The sequence below is a fragment of the Plasmodium gallinaceum genome, assembly GCF_900005855.1.
Source record: "Plasmodium gallinaceum strain 8A genome assembly, contig: PGAL8A_v1_76, whole genome shotgun sequence".
Classification (NCBI taxonomy): domain Eukaryota; phylum Apicomplexa; class Aconoidasida; order Haemosporida; family Plasmodiidae; genus Plasmodium; species Plasmodium gallinaceum.
This window is the reverse complement of record NW_021628238.1, coordinates 21,180-46,267: the sequence shown is the minus strand read 5'-3', so window position 1 is coordinate 46,267 and position 25,088 is coordinate 21,180. Positions and strand designations below refer to the sequence as shown.

Sequence of the window (25,088 nt, the reverse complement as noted above, 5' to 3'; positions counted from 1 at the left end):
AATCAAATTAAGGCGTATCATAACAAAAATGTTCGTCTAATCATCTTTTATATTAAGAAGAAATAAACTTATATTAATAAATTCTTTTAGAATGTAAAACATTTTCCTAAATGAATTTATAAAAAATTTATTTAATGAAAAAATAGTTGATTATTTTTTTTAAGAATATTCAATTACTTCTAAAAAAGAATTAGTATATTAATAGGTAAAAAATATATAAAAAAAAAAAAAATATCTCCATATATTTGTTTGTACATATGATTTATTAATTGAAATTTTAATATTTTTATATATTCTGAATTATAAAATTAATAAAGAGGATGTTAAGAAACTTTTATTTTATTTATTGTAAAATTACTTATTATAATTATATACTATAGAATAATAAAAAGTATTATTAACTTTTTTGAGAATAAAAAGTAATAGCTATATGGAAATATGTAGTTAGCTATGCAAGCGATAGAAAAAAAAAAAAAAAAAATAAAATCTGTTAATTTTTTTTTTCTTTTCGTAATTTAAAATGCATAAAAAATATTTTTATTTTTCTTAAAAAAATGATTAAAATTGTCAAAAAATTAAAAAAAGAAGAGTTGTTGACTAAAAAATTTCTTGTAGTATATTTTGTTTTAAATTTATGTAGGTAAATTTTATATTAATGATAATAAAATTATCATATTTTATAATATTTATATAATGTACTTTTTATTTTATTATTTATTTACGTTTATGAATTTGAGCGAAATATATTTGAATTGCTAAACCTAATCATAACTTTATACATAAATATATGTAATTAAAATCAATAATTAATGAGGATTTAAATTTTTAATAAAAATAAGGGATTTTATTAAAATAAATAAATTCTTTTTAAAAAAAAATTATTCATTGTAGTAGGCTATACATATAAAACAGATTAATGGTTTATAGAGTTAAAATTATAAATAAATTCATTAAATTAGTATAGGCAACTCTATATGGTCTTTATTAATTTGTTTGTTTAATATTCTAGCATAGTCATTAAACAAATAGTTAATAAATTATTTATATGGAATTTTCTTTTTAAATTCAAAATAAAAATTCACTACAAAGAAGCGCTTTTGTCAATAAATTACTTGTCTTTTTCTATCATTATTTTATTTCTCAACCATTTAATCTGTTTTCCTAAAAAAAAAATTAATATACTTTTTTATGTATATTCTTTATAAAAGAAAACAAAAGAAAATTAACAAATAATTTTTTTTTATCTAGCGCTTGCATGTCTAACAACTCATTTTGCATATAGCTACCTATTTTCATTATTAAAAAAGGCTAATAATTCTTTTTATTAACAAAACATCTATAATCTATTTTAGATAAGAGATATATTAAAAAGGCATAAGAATTTCATTAAATAAATTGAAAACAGTATGTGAAGCAGAGTGGTCTAATCCAAAAAAGAAAGATCATTCATGAAAATTGCTAAATATTAGAGAAATTACATTAGTAATTTTTTAGGATCTATTTTTAACCTCCTTCATTGTTAACCAAAAAAGAAAAATTCGAACGAAATGAAGAATATTCAAAATCATTTTAATAAATATAAGAAAAGATGTATAAAGTAACTTATCATTCATTTTCGGAATTAGGAAAATTATATACAATATATACGAAAGCATCAGACCATGTCATAAAAGGTGCATCGACTCAAGTAGACAATCATACAAGTCATACTAAATTTATTTACTATACAACTAAGAAATTAAATTATGTACGGTGGAGATGGAGTGCAGTTGAAAAAGAATTATTTACAGAATAGCATGTGAAACATTCAATTATTAGATCAAAAGAATGAAACATTGATTAAAACTCATTACAAGGATATTACATGAACGGATTCATTTAATGCAAGAAAATTATATAGATGTAAATTGAGAATATCAGAATTTAATCTAGAATATGAACATATTGAAGGAGTTGAAAACTTCTTAGATGATTGGGTAACTAGATAAATCGAAGATGAAACTGATATTTCTAATTATATTACATTATATTGTAATAAACTTCAAGGAAAATACGAACATTTATATGTTATATCACCTTATGAAGAAATTTCAAACGCAACATGAGAAGATAAGACTAACATACCAAGATGCATAATATGGAAAAATGATTTCTCAATTCACTATAAAATAGGAAGATTATATATATCAGAAAAATATAGAAATCATTTAACACATTGGTTTAATAGTAGCAAATTTATAGGATATTATAGGGTAATTAAAACAATAAAGTACAAAACGGTTATAATGATCTAACATAATGATTTATTAACTAGGTGTTCGATGACTTTATTAGATTACTGAACAAAAAAAATAATAAATAGCATGTAGAGCTGGCTCTACGGTTTTGATGTATTTATATATATTTTTAAATGTTTTGAATGTGTAATCCATAATTAAGTAATCTACTTCATTCAGCATTCTTTAATTTCAATAGGTATTTATTTACTTTAATAAAAATCTTTATTTTTATTAAAAATTTAAATCCTTATTGAACATTAATTATTAATTAATTGTAAATTACCAGTTTATTTGTTATGAGTTACATTCAGCAATTAATATATATTGCTGTTGAATTAACAAATATAAACAATTATTGATAAATATCAAAAATTATATATATATTAATTACATGAAAATTTTATTGTTATATGTATAAAATTTTCTTTTACAAAATTTATCACAAAAACATATTTCATTCCCCTCAAAAAAAAAATTCTTTTTCTTTTTTTTTTTTATTTATTTATTTATTTATTTATTTGTAACAAATATTTTTCTAATTGATTTTTTTAATCAATTTTTTTCCTGACTATTTTTACATTTGTTTATCAAATATTTTTTTTCCTGACCATCTTTGTACTTTCTTTTTAAAAAGTACAAAAAAAAAAAAAATCATCAATTTTTTTTATTTTTGTGTGTATATATATGGCCAACTTCGTATACTTCATTTAACTAATCCTTTTATTTTCCAAAAAGGTTAATAAAAACTTTTATTAAACACATAGATAAAGATATAGAAGAATATGCTACAAATTGTTTGGTTTGTCAAGAAATAGACAATAGAAAACTTAAACCTAATGACAACCATATTTTGTCAAAATCTAATATATTTTATATGATTTCATTGGATATAATAAGACTTAAAACATGGAAAGGTATTGAGTACTTTATACAAGTAGCATTTGATTATTAATCGTATTTTATGGTGATAAATGTAACTAATAGAATACCGAATACTATGGATTCAATTAACATTTTAAAGAAAACATAGATATCCACATTTGGATACCATAAAAGCATTTTAACATATCGTGGTTCAATTTATACAGGTTAGATATTTAGATAGTACATTCCTAAAAAATTGTATACTAAATTATGGGATACCAACATATTTTATTCACAAGGAAATGGTATAAGTGAAAGTTCTCATAAAAGTTTAAAACACATAACTAAAACTTTGTACGAAGAGAAAAATTTAGTTTTTGAGAAAATAATACAAAATACAGTGTTAATATATAATTATACACAACAAGGAGCAATAAGATAAACACCATATTTTTCTATGTTTGGAATGGATTATATATGTCCATAATTTGCTAAGACATTACCAAAAATGACTTATGAGATAAGAATCATTTATTTAAATGAACGATGGAAAAACATACATGAAGATTTTGACAAAATTAAAAGAAAACTTATAATTGAGAATAAAAACATTAGGATAAAGATATTATTTCTTATGAATTGTCATATTACGAGAGAAATCAAATAAAGAATTATAGTAAGAATATAGGGAATAAATTACATTGGTTATTTCTACATAGAATAATTAAACTGGAGAATGGAATTCAAAAAGAAATAATTATACATTATAGAGGCGAAGAAGTACAAATTCCATCAACAAAAATAAATCTAATGAGAAATAAAGCGAAGGAGATATATAAAACTCAACTGGAAAATTTAATACAAGTTATTAATAAGGATAAATGAAAGCTAAATTCAACGAATGCATTAAAGTATATGAATTATTTCGATATTTATAAATGAAACAGTGTATCTCCTTATGAAGCTAATTAAGGATAGAAAAATTGAAAAAGAAGTGCAAAAAAAAACTTGACGTAATAAAATAATATGATGAAAACAAAATTTAAGTATTAGCCATTACTTTATCCAGATGATAGAGTACAGTTAATAGAAGCTATCATTAACATTTTTGAGAGTAAAAAGTAATAGCTATATGGAAAAAAGGTAGTTATCCATACAAGCGCCAGATAAATAAAAAAAAATTGTTAATTTTTTTTGTTTTTTTTTTGAAAATTTTAAATGAATTAAAAAACATATTTAATTTTTTTAGAATAATTTAACTGTCTAAAGTATTAAAAAGAAAAGTTGTTGACGAAAATGTTTTTTGTAGTATTTTTTTTTATTTAAATTTATATAAGAAAATATTATATTAACAATAAGATTTTCGTGTTTTGTAGCGTTTATACAATTTATTTTATATTTTGTTATTTATGTTTTTTAATTTAAGAGTAAGGAATTTGAATTGCTAAACATTACTCATGGAATTATAAATAAAATATATGTAATTAAAATCAATAATTAATGAAGATTTAAATTTTTAATAGAAACATAGGATTTATATTAAAGTAAATAAATGCTCAATGAAGTAGAATACTTAAATACAGTTTACTAATTTGTAGCATTAGTATAATATCTAAATCAATAAAAGTAATAGAAGCAACCATAAATTATCTTTATTGATTTGTTTATTAAATATTCATTTTACTAATTTCACATTAAATGAATTTTCTAGAGAATTGAAAAAACAGATTAATAATGAGAGTGTAGAGTTTCCTCTACTTAATAAATGAATTTAAGTATAATTTTAATGCTATAAACAAGTTATCTATTCTATATATACTCTACTTCATTGAGCTTTTATTAAGAGATGCATATTTACATTAATAAAAACCCTTTATTTTTATTAAAAATATAAATCATTATTATAGATTTTAATTACATAAATTTTACTTATAATGTTATGAATATAGATTAGCAATTCAAACCCATTGTTCTCAAATTAAAAAATGTAAATAATTAACGAAATATAAAATAAATTGCATAAATAATGCAAAACACAAAAATTTTATTATTGTTAATATAAAATTTTTTTATATAAATTTAAACTAAAAAAAATACTACAAGAAACTTTTTGTTAAACAACTCTCCTTTTTAATATTTCTTACAATTAAATCTTTATAAAAAATATAAATACATTTATTAATGTATTTTAAATTTACAAAAAGAAAACAATAAAAATTAACAGTTTTTTTTTTTTTTTTTTTATCATGCGCTTGAATGGATAACTATTTATTTTTCATATAGCTATTGCTTTTTATTCTCAAAAAGATTAATAATACCTTTTATTAACCAATACTCTAGAAAAGTTATTGAATAGACAATTAATAAATCAACAGTGTAATAAAAACTCTTATATTTATTAGAGCATCATACCACAAATAGGTGAAATGTTCTTCTATGACAATTAACATATTTCTATAAAAATTATTTTAAATTTTTTTCATGAACTAAAAAAAATTAAATATAATTAACAATGATGATGTTGAGACCAAAAATAAAAAAAAATAACAATTTGATATATAAAGCTATACAATTTTAAGTAGTAAGATACTCGTTCAAATATAATTTTTGTATCTTTTTATTTTATTTATTTAGTATTATTTACAGAAGGTTAATTATATTTTATTTTAATCAATAAATTATTTTATGTGCATTTTGTACAAATCCAAACTTTATATTTATATATTTATAAGAATGTTACTTTTGTAGATAACTAAAAATATATAGAATAACCTATAACTTATATATTTAAAATTGGTATTATAAAAAGTTATCTCTCTAATAATACGTGTAATTGAATAAAAATTATTCTGTCAAATAGTATTATCTTAATAATATAAATATATTGCAAATTTTTTAAAACAATCTAATAAAAATATTTACTAGTAATAAATAAAAAAATTTATTGCAAAGTAGCAATAAATAACATTTTTGTATATAAATTAAATTACTTATAAAGGATATTTTCTGCAAACAATAATTTTTTAAAAATATATGATTTAATGTGGTCAACACCCAAATATAATAAAAATAATTATGAAAATGAAAAGCATTTTATTTAAAAAAAAAAATCTTAAATATTCGTTTTTCATTTATATGTAACTTTTTAAATATATTTTTCAGCATATAAAATTTTTAATAAAATTGTTTAATTCCTTGTAAAAATATAATTATTAACTACAAAAAACGATGGAATGAGAAAATGTTTTCCTTTTAAATAACATTTTTAAAATAATATTTTAATATTTTTAAAAATATATGACAATTAAAAAATATTTTAAATAAGAAAAATATGTGAAAAATAATAGGATGTGGTGTTTTATTTATGTTAGCATACTTTTATCAAGCTTTTAATTAATTTTTGATTTAAAATTAGTGAAGAAACAAAGTGAACAAAATTTTTCACATAATAATTACTGAGAAAAAAATAAACATAATTTTGCAAAAAATTCACATGCAATTAAATTGAAAAAAATGAATGATGAAAAATATATTTATTTGTAAAACAAAAAAAAAAAAATATTAAATATAATTACATCATAAATTTTTTAAATAAATTATAGAGAAAATAATTATTTTATATTAATTTGTCTTTTTATTAAAATAAAGATGAGAATCTCAAAAGTATTAAATTTTTTTATTTTAATGTTAGGTACAATTATAATAATACCATGTTTTTGTAATGACCTTCCTCCATTTTATAACATCGATTTTAATGCAATAAATACAATTATGGAGAAAAAAAGAAAACAAGAATTAGTTTTATCATCAATTTTATGTGGAGTGTTGGTAATATGTTTTGGTACAATAATGGGGTTAGCTATTAGTAGTCATATAGAAGAGAGAAAAATGAAAAAGGAGTTTATGAATAAATTGGAAAAGAAGTTTTATAGTGAAAATGATACAAATTTATCTAGGTAAGTTTATATGGAAAATTGAAGAGATTTATTTCTTTTTCTTTTTTTTATTGAAAAATAACTGAAGTTTACAGATTACAGAAATTTATTATGTTTTACTTGAGGTCATCTTAATTATGTGTTATATGTTAATACTATATAATTTAATTATTATATTTTAAATTTCTAATTCTTTGAGATTTATATAAATATGTTTATATATACATATATATAATATATATTTTAAAGATGGTTTGTAATTAATGTAGTCGTGAACTTTTTAATTTTGGAGATATTTTCAATATATAAAAATTTTTTAATATTACTAAAAAAAACTTTATATAGAGGATGGTTTACATTTAATTTTTTTTTATTATTTAATATAAATAGTATTTAACATTTTTACTTTTAGATAGACAATTAGCTTATAAAAAACCTTAAAAAAAAAAACAATGATAAATTGGTTATATTAGTATAATAAAATACTTTTTATTTATAACTACAATTGCATATATTCAAAGAAATTTACAATATTATGCTTAAATAAACATTTGAATAAATTTATAAATGATAAATTTAGGAATTTGAATAATTAGATACATATGTAATATTAGATTATTAAGATAAAAATGAAACTTTGAAAAAAAATTTATATAAAATATGGTTATTTCAGTCAAAATATAAATTTATCACATAATGAAATGTTATTTATATATTGAGCATAAGAGGTAAAATATATTGAATACTACTGACTTTTCTTTATATTTTCTTTAAAAATGCTTTTAAATTTTTCATAAGAAATGCATAAAAATAAATAATTACCTGATAATTTTTATATCCTTTTAAGAATAAGTTTATTGTAGAATAATTTTAAAAAATGTTTTTTTATAAAATTTACAAATTTATAGAAAACATTTTGATTTTTTTCTTTTTTTTTTTTTATAATTATAGGATATTATTCCTTAAATAACATCACGAAAAATAAAAATGAAATAATAATGCGTGAACAAAATAATTTAAAAAAAATTAAAAAAAAGAAAAGAAAGTTTTTAAGTTAAAAATTGTACAATAATGTAATGCAAAAAACTCTAAGATTTACTTTAATAAGTACAAAGAAAAAATTATTTTCTTTATTTAATTTACTTATATGTGCTTGGTACAAGAAAGTAATTTTATATTTTAATTTCATATACATTTATCTAATTTAATATATCTCATTAAAAATAGGTTTCAACGGAAAAGGGAAAAAACAGTTTGTATAATATAAAGGTATAAATTTAATTTTCTTTTTTTTTTTTTAAATCTTAATTAATTTTTAATGTAGCGCAATCATTGTAATTGTTATTGAGATGTGACATTTTTTCTTAAAACAAATTTATATAAAAAAAAATAAATATATTATACAAAATTAAAGATATTTTAGCAATAAAATATAAAATTAATTAGTTAAAAAATATAAAATAATTTTATTTGGTTAATAAAACAAATTATTAGCCTTTTTAGATGTAATGTTTTAATGTATTATAAAAATTTAAACTGTGAGAACTTTGCAAATCATTAATGTGTAGAATATGAAGCTAGTTAAAATGGTAAAAAATAAAAAGAAATGGTATACAAGAAAATGAAAATTGAGGGAATACATTTTTTTATTACAGATTACTGACTTTGTGTATATATTATTTTTATTTTAAATTACATCGAGGATATGTTTTTTAATTAATCAGAACCTTTTCTTATAAATATTATCTTACTGATTATGCATATATACTTTATATATTTCTTTTACCACATCTATATACATTGGGAAGAAAAGTAAAACTAAAGAATGAATCATTTTTATTGTAGGTACTACATTTACATTTGTATAAAGTTTTTATTATATAGTATATGAGCAATCCGTATTAACGGTTACATATTTTTAGAGGATTAATCATTTTAAAAAATCTTAAATATTTTGAATTTGTTTTGAAGGTATATGTTACTAGGATAATAAAAGATATTATTGACCTTTCGTAACATGGTAATAAAAAACAAAATAAAATAAAATGTCAAAAACGTACACACGATATTTAAGAGAAAAAAAAAAAAAAAAAAAAAAAAAAAAAAATAGTTATTAATAATATACATATTGACGTAATAATATTATATTTAATATTTGCGATTAAATTGATATGGAAAAAAAATTAAATTTTTGAATAAAATAAGTAATTATACTTAATATTTATACGCAAATATGCATATACCTTTTTTAATATTTTTTAATTAATAATGTTCTATATGAAAGATTTAAAAAATCCTTAAATATATAGTAAAAACATATGTTATTTAATGACTATTTTTTTTAAAAATAAAAGGAATAAATCTTTATTTTTACAAGAATTATTAAAAAAAAGAAAAAAATTGGATGTTATATATTATTTTTTGAGGAAAATTTTTTAAATATATGTATTATTATTAATGAAATTACCACGGTTAAAATTATTTAAAATAAATATTATTTCAGTATTATGTATTGAATATAATAATAAATATGATACAATTAAATATACATTACTATAAATGTGTCTTTATTATATTAATGAAGTACTATTAAAATTACATATTATTATACATAAGAGTACTATCATATTTTAATGAGAAAAAAGGATGATGGAAAGAAATTAATTAAAAAATAAATTCATAAAAGTTAATTATATTATTTAAAAAATTCAAATATATAATTTCATACTTTTATATAAAAAAATAAAAATTAATATTTTTTATTAAAATACATTTTTAAGAATATTTAATGAGATTACTAAAAATAAAAAATTATTATTTGATATTTTTGAAATATATAGCATAGTTGTATTTCTATTAAATTCAACTAAATATAAAATGTAAAAAAATAAAAAATAAAACTATATATACATATATATAAAATATCATAAAAGGCATTTCTTCTTTTTTATTTTTTTATGCATATTTTTAAATTTAATTTAATAATCTATATTATAGTAAAATAAAAAGAAAGCTAATATATGTAAAAATAAAAATAAAAAATATATGTAAAATATGATATTTTATTCTATTAATAGTTTATTTTTAAGTTATTTTTCCGTATATATCCATATATGCTTTAATGAAATAATAAAAGGTATATATATGAATATTTATATCAAAATAACTTATTTCTATATGCTTGAGAAAAAAAAAAAATCATAACTATTATGCATTAATTTTGAAACTAAAATAAAGATAAATTAAGGCTTCAAAAATAATTATTATGTATTTTACATTTTTTTTTTATGTGTTCCTTTAAATGAAAATTTGACATTCTATAAAAATTAAAATTCATTGTTTTTTTTTAAGAATTTATATTTACATGTTTATATTATTTAATATTTTATTTTTAATATTTTCCATTTTAACTAATTTTACTTTTTTAGGGTATAAAAAAATGAAAAATATTTAAAATTTTAAGTTTTTCTTTTTATTCTTTTAAAACCAATTACATTTAATTAGAATTATTTAAAACAAAGAGAATATACTGTAAATTAATTCTTAATTTTTTATTCATTTTTTTTTCCTGTTTTGGATTTTTTTGATATTCAACATATTATTTTTTCAATTGTTTTATTTTTTCTATTATTTTTTTAATATTAAACAATATTATATTATTATTTCTCTTGTATTTATTTTGGTGTTCAAATATTTAGCTTTTTTTTTAAAACATTTGAGTTTAAAGAATATCTTTTTTTTTTTTTTTTATAAAATTTTACTTATTAACACACTGAAAAATATAAAAATTAATTTTATAAAAAATAAATATTTCCATTTTTTTTGATATTATAATCATTATAAAAATTTTAATAAAAGAATTTTTAAAAAAATGTATTTACTATTTTTTAAATTTAAATTTTTTGTTAATTTTTTCTATATATCATTAAAGATGTACCCTTTTTTATTGTAAAAAAAATTGTCTTTTTCTTTTTTTTTAATAATATATTTGTATAATTTATTAAGACTTGTAAAATTTTTTTTATGTGAAGATTTTATATATACTTACTAATTAAAAAGTTTTTTATGTTTTTTTTTTAAAATTTTATCTTATATTTCACTGAATAAAGAAAACAAAAAAGAAGTAAAAAACGAAAAATTTTTAATTTTTTAATAAATTTATATTATTTTACTTTTTTCTTTAAGAGTCATTTTTAACTATATGCTTTATCCATTTTCCTTTAATTAAGTTATTTTTTTTACCATATCTTATATATATGTTTCTATATGTATATATATATTACATTTCATTAATATATTTGATCTTTATTTAGTTTTTATTATACTTGCTTTTACCCTGTTTGCATTATGCATATTTTAAAATTTAAAGGATTTTATACAATTTTCCTTGTATAAATTTTTTAGTTGTAGAAAAAAAAAAAAAATATAGTGTTTTTTTATAAATTATTTCTTATATATTATAAATACTTCAAATATTTCAAAAAATATATAGGTATTCTTTATTTTTAGATTACTATGGAACTAGTATTTTTGTTAAACATTTTTACCTTTAATATTACCTAATACTTTAACATATATATTTAAAGAACAAATTTTATTTTTTTTACTTTTTTAAATTTAAATTAGTAAATTGTTTAATAAAATGTAAATAAATATAATTTTTAAACATTAAATATTTTAATTTTTTTTTTGTTTTTTCAAATACTTATAAATTAAGATGATTAACCTATTTAATTAAAAAATTACTTATTTTTAAAGAAGAGTAAAATTAATATAAGTATTTAAAAAAATAAAATATAAGAAATAAAATAACTGTTAAAATTTTTAAGTGTAAAAATGTGTGTAATTATTTTGTGTAAGCAATAATTTTAAAATAAAAAATAAATTCAAGATTATTCATTAAAAATAAAGTGTGATAAAAATAGAACTGTAATAATTTGTAATGCTAATTAAAAAAAATAATCATTAGAGTTACAGGTAAAACATTAATTATTATGTCATAAATTTCAAAAATAAGCATAATGTGATTTAGGCTAAATAGTAATAGTATATTAATGGATATAATTAATAAAAATTTTACTTCTTTGGTGTATTATGTATAAAATTTTGTTTGATAATTTTTACTAACATTTAGGAAACATTTCTGCAGTGAAAACTATTGAGACACATTTATCATTTTTTTACATATAGTTAACATTGAAATAGCTATTTCTTAAAAAAATAAAAAATAAAACAAAAATAAAGGTATAAATAGTTCACAATACTTAATATAATTATGATAAATGATAACAGGAATTATGGAAATATAAGATATTGTATGAATCTTAACAATGGTGCAACGTTCAGTTACACGCAACTATTTTTTTATAAATTATAAATAGTGCAATAAAAATTATACTAAAAAAAAAAAAAAAAAAAATCAAAGATGGTGCATAAATTATATTTTAAATAACAAACGTTTTTAATTTGGGAAATATTATATTTTTAAGTAATTTCAATGATAGTGCAATATGTTGAATCATATTAAGAAATTTTTTTATATTAACAATTTATTTATAGAAATAATCTTAAAAAAAAAAAGAGAAAAAGAAAAATAAAAGAAAATATTATGATGGAATAGAATTTTTATAATGACAATGGTAACATAAAAATGTTGAACGAATTTTAATTATAGTGCATTAGAGGAGATAGTTAAATATTAATAAGAAGAGAAAGTGTTAATTGAAATTCTTTTATTATGTTTATATATAGAAAAAGAAAAGTTGTAAATTTTATAAATTAAAATCAAATAAAAAACCAAGGAGAAAAAAAAAAAAAATAGAAATTGAAATGATATTTTTATAATTTATTATTTCTTGTTTTATCTCTTCATCAGTTATATTATGGTGAAATAGAAGAAAAATAAGGGAAAATATGTAAATGAAATAATTAAAATTATTAGCAAAATTTCGACTCAGGGTTCATGTTGGAGTGTTAAAAATGTTACTTTATGCACTTCTTTTTAAATGAATGAAATGCTATATATAATTTATTTTAATAGGAAAAATTTAATAATATTCTCTTAATTTCACCTTCTAGAATTAAAAATATATATGTATTTAAAATGAGCACACAATTTTTTTAACACTTATTGAATTACAAAATATATAATAAAATTTCACATTTTTCAACTTCCTTTTTTTAAGTAACATTTATACTTTCATCAAATTTAAATAAAAAATTTTTAATTTAGAAAAAATATATTAACTAATTTTTTAGATATGAAATTAAGTAGAAAAAATAAAATTTTTTTTTTTATGAATTAATTGTAATTTTTAGTGAAGTTGAAATGTGTTAATATTCTCCTTTTTGTTTTATTTCATAAATGTGAAAAATTTTTATTATAGAAATAAATATTCTACCTTTGATTTTTCTTTCAATTATGTATATTCTTATACACAGTTTTTTTTATTTCTTATGTGGTACATAAGTTCTTTTTATTATTCTAGTTGAAATTCGTGTATAATAAAGACATTTTATTCATATAATATAATGAATTTAATTTGCTGAACAAACATATACACATACATATATATTTTTCTTTAAAAATAAATCATTAACATGAGATAAATTTATATCTAATTTTTCTTAAAGTTTTGTTGCTTTAACTTTTTTTTCTCTAATAAAATTTTAATTTAATTTTGAATCAATTTACGTATATTTCTTATGCATATGAAAACGTGTATGATCTTATTAGTACATATATAATTATGTCATTAATATAAATTAAAAAGTGAAAAGGTTCATATTTTTGTAAAGACACATTTAAAGAAAATATTTTGAATATTTATGTAAAGAATATATACATAAAATTCAAAAAAATACGTATAATATAACTTTAAAAATTAAATAGAAAAAAAAAGAAACTTCACAATAGTTATTTTCATTATGAAAAGCGGATTATTTTGGATAGTTATTTTAAATATTTGCTTTTCTCTTTTCGGTAATATAACATGTGAATTTTTAAATATATATATTATAACTATAAAAATTTTAAAAAACAAACAATATTTTATAATTAACATGAATTCATTTTTATTTTTGTTATATACATATTTTTATAGGAGTTAGTTATGAAGAGGATATTGGAACAGAATCAAACAAATTAGATTCTAATTTGATAGATTCGTCATTTTATTCAAATTTAAGAAACGCCAACAAAAATGAAGAAATGGTCTATGAACTTGAAAATTTGGATTTAGGAGAAAATGAATATGATACAGAAGAAATAAATTTGGAAATCAAAAATGAAATATTATCAAACCCACCTGAAAACACAGAAATTCATAACCTAAAAGGCCCCAGAGGAGGAGATCCAACCATTTCTCATATACTTAATAATCCTACTTTAAAAGGATTTGAAGGAAGATTATTTATTCAACGAAGAAAATTATTAAATATGAAAAAAAAGTTAGATGAAATTCATAAATTATTAAGTGAAAGAATGAATGAATTTTGCTCACATCTACATAAACGAAATCACAATTATACTGATAATATTAGAGAAGAGGAAATACATGAAATATCATATAAAAACAATTCTGAATATATTAAAATGCTACTTTATACTAAGAAAATCTTAGAATTCTTAAAAAGCTCAAAGTTGGATGAAAAAATTTACAAAAGTTATTACTATCCAATTATACAGAAAAATATAGGAGTTCAACGTTATATTAAAAATTTAGTTAATAATTCTATGGATACTATAGATTTTATTTACAAAAAAAAAGGGTTTGTTGGTGATATAGAAGCAAACATAAAATCCAAATCAAGTAGTGATTTAGAAAAATATTTGAAATCTAAAGAATTTAGTGGATCTGTTATGAACACTTTATATGATGTAGATATTTCTGATGATGGTATTTTTAGTACTACAAAAGCTAAAATAACATTAGGTATATTAGGTTGTATACTTGTTGGTGGTGGAATAGCATTTGCTTTTTATTATAAGAAAATGATGTTTAAAAATTAAAATTAAAGAAAAATAAGAAATATAAGAATATAAAAATAGAAATGATTTATTTAATTTAAATCAAAAATATATTATTATAATACCTTATCATAAAATTATCATATAAAAAGGAATGATAGGTAGATGAATTACAAATTTTATATTAAAACTAGATAATCATTTAATATTCATTTATTTTTACATTCGTAACTATTTCATTTATATTTTGTAAATTTTACATAAGATGGTTTCTCTTATTTATCATGCGTACTGTATTGCTACCTCCAGGTACAAATATATTTTACTTTCACATTTTTCTTTTTTCAATGATATTTTCCACAGCGTTTTCATTTAATAGAAATTATTTATTATTAAAAAGAGAAATAAAAAAAAAAATAAAAAAAATTAACACATATTCATTGATTTTCATGTGAGTTACAATGATATCCATAAGAAATACGTTATTATTTTTTCTAATGAAAATTAAATTTTTTTTTATAAATAGTTAACATTAATAATTCTTTCAAAGACTTTTAAAATGCATTGAATCAACAATTTTATAAAGTTCTCGTAGGAAAATGTTAACCTTTTTGTTAGGATAATTTTTTTTATGATTAATTAAAAAACTAAAATGATTATTATGTGATTTATTAATTATCTTTTCAAAAACTTTTATAGTTCTTTGAGTAGACAAGTTAATAAAGAACAAGTGAAGAAATTTCTTCTTATTTTATTTATTATAATAATAATTATTATTTAATAATTAATCACTTGTAATTTACACTGCTTAACGCAATTTATTTTTAATTTTAAAATAAATTTAACTTTATCTACACAATATCCCATAGTTAATAGCATAATATCAACTTTGCAATTTAACCATGATATAACATATACATTGCATAACTAATATTACATAAATTCTTATGAACTATAGGTACGTGTCACATTGTATGTTATTCAATATTTAATTTCCTCTCTAAAGGAAAAATAAATATTATAAAAAAAAAATACATTTTTTTTTCAGGATATAAAGAGAATGAAAAAAATAAATTTCCCATAGTTAATAAAAAGAATTATTAGACTTTTTTGAGAATGAAAATAACTAGATGTATGGAAAATACGCAGTTCGCTATGAAAGAGATTATAAATAAAAAAAAAAATTATTAATTTTTTGTTTTCTTTTTATAAAGAATATAAGCGAAAAAATATATTTATTCTTTTTTTGAAAAAGATTTAATAGTGGATAAATAATGTCAGAAAAAGATGGGAATTAATTTGTTGACAAGAGAGTTTCTTTGTAGTTAATTTTTATTTTGAATTTTTTTTTTAAGAGAAAATTTTATATACATGATAATAAAATTTTCATATTTGTAATGATTAATATAACTTAATTTGTATTTCATCAATTATATTTATGAACTTCGAAAGCAGCAGACTTGAGTTAACATTATTCATAACATTATAGATAAAAGTTTATTTAATTAAAATAATTATTCATTGAAGATTTAAATTTTTATTAAAAATAGGAATTTTTGCTAAAGTAATAAATACCTCTTGAGAATAAAGGATTTTCAATGAAGTAGACCATATAAATATAGTTTACTTGTTTTATAATATTTAAAATTATACATAAATTCATTAAATTAATAGAGGTAACTCTATATGCTCTTTATTCATATGTTTGTTTAGTACTCTAGCAAAATCGCAGAACAGGCAGTAAATAGATTATCCTAGTACAAAAATATGTAATTCAGTACAAGTGTTTTAGTGTACTTATTGCTTAAAATTAGTACATGAAAGTTTAAGCATTTTATAAATGGTTAACAAAAGTTATATTAAGCTTTTTGAGAATAAAAAAAATTAATAGCTATATGGAAAATAAATAGATATTGGTTATCTGCCTGTTCGTTGTTTTTGCAGAGCACTAAAAAAATATATTAATAAAGAGAACGTATAGTTATCTCTACTGATTTAATGAATTTATGTATAATTTTAAATGTTGTAAAACAAATGAACTGTATGCAGTCTACCTCGTTGAGAATACTTTGTTCTCAAGAGTAATTTATTACTTTAATAAAAATCCCTATTTTTAATAAAAATTTATAACTTCATTAAATAATGATTTTAATGAAAAATATTTTTACTTATAATGCTCTGAATAATGTTTATCAACTCAATTGTGCTGCTTACCAAGTTAACATAATTAATGAAATTCAAATTAAATTATATAAACATTACAAACATGAAAATTTTATTGTTATATATATAAAATTTTCTCTTAAGAGAAGGACTCAAATAAAAATTTACGACAATCTTTCCTGTCAATAAAATACTTCTCATCCTTTTCTAACATTATTTTTCCTACCATTAAATCTTTTTTTAAAAAAAAAATAAATATATTTATGTATATCCTTTATAAAAAGAAAACAAAAAAAAAATTAACAAACGATTTTTTTTTTTTTTTATTTATATATTGCTTGAGTGTTTAACTATAAATTTTCCATATAGCTAGTTATTTTCATTCTTAAAAAGGGTTAATAAAAGGAATTATTAATCAGACGTGTAAACACTAGGTGAAAAAAAAAAATTGTTAATTTTTTCTGTTTTCATTTAGTAATTTAAAATACATAAAGGATATTTTTATTTTTTTTGAAAAAATGATTTAATTGGTTAAAAAATAGAAGAAAAAGTTGTTGACTAAAATGTTTCTTTGTTATGGATTTTTGTTTAAATTTATATGAGAAAATTTTATATTAGAGGTAATAAAAATTGCTGTTTTTGTTAAAAATTTCAATTCTTTTTTATCATTGATTTTAATTACATATATTTTATTAATAACATTATGAGTAATGTTTATCAATTCCAACATATTGCTCTTAAATTAACAGAATAAAAAATAAATTATATAAATACTACAAAGAATTACATTTTTATTACCGCTAATGTAAAATTTTCTTATATAAATTTAAACAGAAATCCATTACAAAGAAACATTTTAGTCAACAACTTTTTCTTCTATTTTTTAACCAATTAAATTATTTTTCAAAAAAAATAAAAATGTCCTTTATGTATTTTAAATTTACAAAAGAAAACAAAAAACAATTAACTATTTTATCTAGACATTACTTTTTAATCTCAAATAGACTAATAATACCTTTTGGTAACCACTAAGTAATCAAGGCACTTAGGAAAATTTTAACTGATATTGTTCCTTTGTGGGGAATTTGCACTTAAAGTTTAATTTTCAATTGCTTCATAACATATTTTTCAAATTCTAGACTCATATAGATTGAACTACCATCAATTAAAACTCTTCTTAGACACTTTGTTGATAAAAAACATTATTTATCTATTTTGAAATTTGAATATAATGAAAAAGCTTACGCATATGAGTTGCAAGTGCATTCAAGATATTTTGAAAAATTCATATAGAAAGATATGTAAAAAAAGACAGTTACAATATTTTGTATACAAAGACAAATAAATTTATCTTCGGGAATATATATAAGATATATTTACGAAGATATGAATAATAAAATAAATATAGCAAATTGTTTGTGCGTCAATTTATAAAAATTATTTAAAAAAAAAAGAGATTTTTTTTTTTACGTTTTTTATGTGTGAATGATCTAAATTCAAAAATAAAAGATAATAGTTGGTGATAAAAACTACTGAAAAGATGATTAAGAAAATAAAAATATAAAATAACTTTTTTATTTTATATTATATAGATAATTATATGAGTATATAATTATCTATGGTATTAAGTGGTTTTATTATAATCAATTTAGTAGATTTTTCTTTACATGCTCCTTATCAATTTGACTGTTTTGAGTATTATGAAATTGTACAATCGACCAATTAATAAAGTAGAAACTTTGGAATATGTGAATCTCTTATCATATAAATTGCATATGTTGATGTAGGAATATTTCTAATTACATAATTCAACATAAAAATATAAATAATGGTCAATTCTTGCTCGTATAAAGTATTCTTTTTCTTTCCATATTATAAATTTTGCAATATCGAACGAAATAGTATCAATTAAATTATGATTTAATAAAACTTGATTTTTATTATGTTTATATCGTCTATTGTGCATTATTCGTTAAACCGAAAATTTCTTAATATATTCTTTAAACTTATAATTAATAATATGATAAGAAAAGTGTCAGTGAATTTTTTTTAGTATTTTATTTTCTACATAATGTACTGAAAACTTATTTCTATGAAATCAATACGTTAAATGGTTTCAATATTTTTCTATATGTATAATTATCCAGTTATAAAATGCAAAAGGAAATTATTTGACTATGTTATATTTCATTGTATATTTGATTAATTAATTTGTCTATGCATTGACTTTGCTAGTATTGAACAGAAAAATTAATATAGAGAATGCAAAGAAAATTCCATTTAATTTTAATTTAAAATCTTTATTTTTATTAAACAATTGGAAAAACTGCTTATTAGTTAATTATTTTTTTTTAAGTTAATTTACAAAACACTCCACAGATATAATCTCTTTTAACACTACATTTCAACTTAAAAAAAAATATATACATCCCACAGTAATTCAAATATTATTCCAAAAAAAAAAAAAAAAAAAAAAAAATTATTAAAAAAATATATTTTTTTAATGTACACACTTTTTAAGTAACTATTTTCGTGTACCAATTTGTAAATAAACGATGTACTCGTAATTCAGCGTGCGTAAAACGAAACATTTTTATTCCATTTATTGATCTAAATATCATAAAAAAGAGATCTGTAGCATTATTTATAGAACAACATTAGATTAATTTTTTGGTTATGCATCAACATTTTTTTGGTAAGTTATAATAGCATTAAACCCTCAGATACTTCTAGTGATTCGTTATAGTAAAAAACCACGTAATTTGGAATATTAATTTATTATTTATTGATGTTGTAATCAAGTCAGTTAAGATATTTTAAGCTGTTCTGATATGATCCAGTTCATAGTTAAATTATAATAATTTTAATTTCTATAAATGTAACTTTCCAGTATTTGATGAATCTATTCTTGTAATACCCTTACAATTATTTTTGATTATTGTCTTGGATCTTTTAACATAGTAATAAAATGTTTCAAGAGATATAACTATTGAGAATAACTTCTTTTCTATTATATGTCATCTCCCTTGGAAATAAGATTTTATGTATAGTGGTCATATCTAGTTTATCTAACATCATTTACTTGGGTTAAAAAATCTCCTTTAACATAATTTGATGTATCTGTATAAATAATATAAGACTTTTCAAGTTTACAAAACTAAATATAAGTTATTTGGTCTATCTTTTCTTTCATTTATTCATAAACACGAGAATGTTGTTAATTTCAAATAAATTTATTCCTTTAAGTTAATAATGGTCCTAATTCAGGAGTACAATATAAAAAGATCTTTATATAATTTTCTTAATAATTAGAAGTTTCAAAAAATTATTCCTATCATTTTTTATATCTAGGTTGCTCCTCTTTAATAACTTTTTTATTTTGTCTGGATAATATTTTATTCTTTTATGGTTTATCATTTGTTTCATATATTTCATAAAAGTCTTAAATAATTCATATTCCTCCATATTTAATCTTAAATTATTGTTAGTAATTTATATTCCCATTCTAATAATTTAAAATATTTAGTTATATTTTTTGTTAAAATGATGATGTCATTATTATTAACAATTGCACAGTATTTTTGAATAACTCCATAAAATATTTTTCACTACCCTTTGAAACTGTGCGAGACTAGTTTTTATTCCAAATGGAAACATATTAAATACAAATGTTGCATACTTGGGTACTGTTAATCCAGTATGTTTACTGTTTTCATTTAATGTTATATTTCAAAATCCATTTTTACAATACATTTTAGAAAAATACTTATTACTATAAAACATTTTGGATACTTATTTCATGAGTGATAAAATACACAAACATTATAATATATATTTAAATTCTAATAATATATATGATATCTGTATTTATCATCTTTCTTTAGAAATAATGCCATAAGTGAAGTACAATTTGCACCATCAACTATACTTATAATCTTCATTTCTTCCATTTTATCAATTTTATGTATTTTATTAACATTTATTTATTCAAACATATGGGATTGTATTCCTGGTCTATAAATAATATTATCTATTTATATTAAATGAAATTTACGTAAAATAAATATTTATTTATATGTACATATAAATGTATGGGAAAAAATAAGCACATCTAAATGTGTACACTAAAAAAAAAAAAAAATTTTTTTTTTTAAATATGTATATATTTTTTTAAGGAGAAATGCAGTTTGTAATCTTTTTCAGTTAAATTAAAAATGTAATTTTAGATAACATATTTTGTAAAGTTTTTATGAATATTAACTTAAATAATAAGTAATTGGAATATAATTTAATATTAACTATATTCAATAATTTGAGTAATATTTTATTTTAAATAAAATAAGTAGTGTTTTTTTTATGTACTTTTTATTAATTAACCTGTTCAATACTAACAAAGCCAATGGACATGCAATTATCAAATCATTATCCAAGGTTTGCTTTGAATTCAATAGAATTTTTATATTTACTAGATAACCTTTCCATTTTATTTTCCTAAAGTAATGAATTAGATTCGAATAATATTTTGAACTTATCCTTATTTTTCGAAGACATAAAATCAGATTTATCAATAAAATCCTGAATAATTACTTAATTTGTCTTTACTGAACTTTTTTCATTGTCCTCTTAATTTCTATAATATATATACGGTTTGTACTATTTTTAATGATATAATATCCCAATTGATTTATTGATATCTCATTAATTAGAATAAATGATTAATATATATTTATTATTTTAAATTTTTGTTCTACTTATTAATAAATTTCATATTAAATGAAACTTTTTTAGACATAATTGCTTTTTCTCCATTGAGTATTTTGCATACATTAAATGATGATGATAAATTCGGTTCTTTACCTATTTTTTTTATAGGCGAATTAAATGTTGTAAAGAATATAGCTCTAGTATCTAACAATATATGTACATTTTTTCCATTTATTTCTATTTTTTGTTAAGAATTTTTACAAAATCTTTCAATGATTTCATTACTTTGTAACTTATTAACAGATGATTCATTTTTCCATATATGTTCTATCTCTTGTTTCATTGTTTCCTTTGACCTCCATTTTTGTATATATTATTAATCCTATTTCTTTTTCTAATAATTTCTTTATCTTCTTATTTTTGTTAACTATATTTATATTTTTCTTTTGCTTTAGCTTTTTGTTTCTCCAAATTTTTTTATCTTTTGAGATATAATTTTTAATTAAATAAAAATTTCTGAGAATTACTTTCCTTTTTTAACATTTTGAAGTTAATAGAATATCTTTTGTCTGTTATTGTTTATTTAATTTCATTTTTTCTCTCCCTAAATACTTTAATTCTAAATACTAATTCTGAATAACCTATCATATTACAACCATAACACTTTCTGTGATGCATACAATCCTTTTTAAGATAATCTTTATTACCAAAACAGTAACATTTATTTAATAATTTATTCCAGTTAATAATTCCCTCTTTATTATTATGTCTACCTTTTTTGTATATATCTACTTCTACTGATATACTTTTACTTATCACTAATTCTAATTTTCTTGTACTTTTCATAGATTCATTAAATGTTTCTTTAATAGTCATATTTTTTAACATTCTGTCTATAATATTATGAAAATATTCATCCTGAGGATTCTCCAAAAATCTATGATTGTTAAATCGTTATATTTGCCCATGCACAAACAACTTTTAGCATAAACCATACAGTGAATAACAAAAGATTTAGTATCTTCAATTACAGTAAGTTTATCCTATACATTTATTATTTCTGCTGTTCATATTTTTCTTCTTTATTAATAAATAAGGATGCCATCAGTGCAATAAGTAACTAAAATATATTAATTATATCTTAATTAGTACATATTTTAACTATAGCTTTTTCATAAGTTGAAAATAACCTAGATTCAAGTGTTACACATGTTTCTTTTCTAAATAATCATTACATTTTTATCTTATTTTTCTAAATATAAAATCCATTCAAAATAATCCCTTGATGATTTCTTATAAAACTTTGGAAATCTTTAACGTAGTTTTACTTTAGTAATGTAATTATCATTCTTTACTTCGAATTCATAATATTTATTAATAGAAACTATTTAATCAATATATTCAATCAATGACTCGTTTTTTTTTTTTTTTTTTATCTATTGTCTGAGTTTTTAATTCAATGTTTGTTTGCAATGACTTTGAAAGAATTTCTTCTGTTGACACAAACTGTTTCATTAATGGCCTACTTACTAACTGCATAATTAATAAAACGTTATTAAACTTTTCGAGAACAAATAGTAATAGATGTATAGAAAATAAATAATTATATCAATACAACAGTTAGATAAAAAAAAAAAAAAACTCAGTTGTTAATTTTTTTTTCTCTTTGTAAATTTTAAAATTCATAAAAAAATATATTTATTTTTTTTTCGAAATGATTTTAATTGTCGAAATATAGAAGAAATAATTCTCATCATGGAGTTTCTTATTATATATTTTTGTTTAAATTTATATGAGAAAATTTTATAATAACGGTAACAAAATTTTCGATTTTTGTAATATTTATATAATTTTTTTTTATTTTAAGAATGATATGTTGGAAATGCTAAACATTACTCGTAACATTATAAATAAAATATATGTAATTAAAATTGATAATTAACAAAAGTTTTAATTTTTTATAATAGAAAAAAGGTTATACACATCTCTTTTTAAAAAAAAAAATATGTTTACTCAATAAAATTATAAGTATATAAAAAAATTTTTTTTTTTTTTTTTTTTATATATATTTAGATGTGAACATTTTTCCACATAATTAGTATACACATATAAAAATACATTTACTTAATTTGCTTATTTAAATATCATTTAATATAGATCAGTATACGATTATTAACACGCTTACTTATTAACTGTTCGACAAATTTGCTGGATAACTGAATAAACAAATTAATAAATAATAAGCAGAGTGATATTTACTATCTTAACTATTTTTAAAAATATATTTATATCACAAATAAGTAAATTTTATACATATAATTTACATAACAAAACATATATAGTTTTAGAAACATTTATTTAATTTAATAAACATTTATTTTACTTTCATTAAAAACTTGAAGTATAATTAATTGTATCCATAGTATATGAGGTAATTTTTTAAAATAAGATAATAAATTTAAAGTTATTAACAATTTTTTATATTTTTTTTTTTTTTTTTAAATTTTTAATTTAGTTTTACACTGTTTTAAAAATTAATTCGTGAAAACTTAATAAATGATAAAACTCACTATTAGATAAACAATTTATAAAAGATACTACTATCAAATATTTCTGAATAATACTTAATATCTACATAGAAAATATAAAATTAACAAGAATATTTGTTAGTTAAGATAAAAAAAAGTCATTTTTTTTATTTATTTTTGTTTTGTTAAATTTATATTATATTTATATTTTTTTTATTTCTTTGAATCTCTTGGTTAAACATTTTGTTTGTAAAATTTTTTGATCTTGAGAAATATTTTTGTTTGTTAAATATATTTTGATTATTGACGTAAAATAAGTTATGAGGAATTAATATAATTTTTGAAAAAATTAAATGAAATTTTAAAATTGTATAAGTAAAACAAAAGAATTTTGTTTTTATTTTATTTATTGAATTCTTAAATGTTCTAATACAATTTAAACAGTTTGAATTTTTATTCTGTTAATATAGATAAACATTTTTACTTAAATACATTTTTATCTTGTATACTAAATTTTCAAATATTAGAACATACAGTAAATTTGAATCTGAATTTTTACATAAAATTTTTACTTAAATATATTTTATGCAATGAGAAAAAACTGTAAAGAAAACTCTATATGGTTTTTACTTGTTTATTCATTATT

The 25,088-nt window shown here is 18.5% G+C and overlaps 1 protein-coding gene across 1 annotated transcript, besides 8 other annotated features; it reads left to right on the top strand.

Moving 5' to 3' along the window:
• The first annotated feature begins 626 nt into the window (after positions 1–626).
• Positions 627–1,040: a repeat region.
• Positions 1,041–1,329: 289 nt separating this feature from the next.
• Positions 1,330–2,297: a repeat region.
• A 2-nt stretch (positions 2,298–2,299) lies between these two features.
• Positions 2,300–2,842: a repeat region.
• A 202-nt stretch (positions 2,843–3,044) lies between these two features.
• Positions 3,045–4,355: a repeat region.
• Positions 4,356–4,822: 467 nt separating this feature from the next.
• Positions 4,823–5,226: a repeat region.
• An 8,779-nt stretch (positions 5,227–14,005) lies between these two features.
• On the top strand, positions 14,006–15,089 carry PGAL8A_00194800 (hypothetical protein; the record flags this gene model as incomplete). The annotated part of the gene is made up of 2 exons (XM_028670634.1): positions 14,006–14,060; positions 14,182–15,089. 2 exons carry the CDS (start codon positions 14,006–14,008, stop codon positions 15,087–15,089), a joined length of 963 nt encoding a protein of 320 aa, XP_028527367.1.
• Positions 15,090–16,384: 1,295 nt separating this feature from the next.
• Positions 16,385–16,799: a repeat region.
• Positions 16,800–19,915: 3,116 nt separating this feature from the next.
• Positions 19,916–21,048: a repeat region.
• Positions 21,049–21,636: 588 nt separating this feature from the next.
• Positions 21,637–23,432: a repeat region.
• Between the last annotated feature and the right edge of the window lie 1,656 nt (positions 23,433–25,088).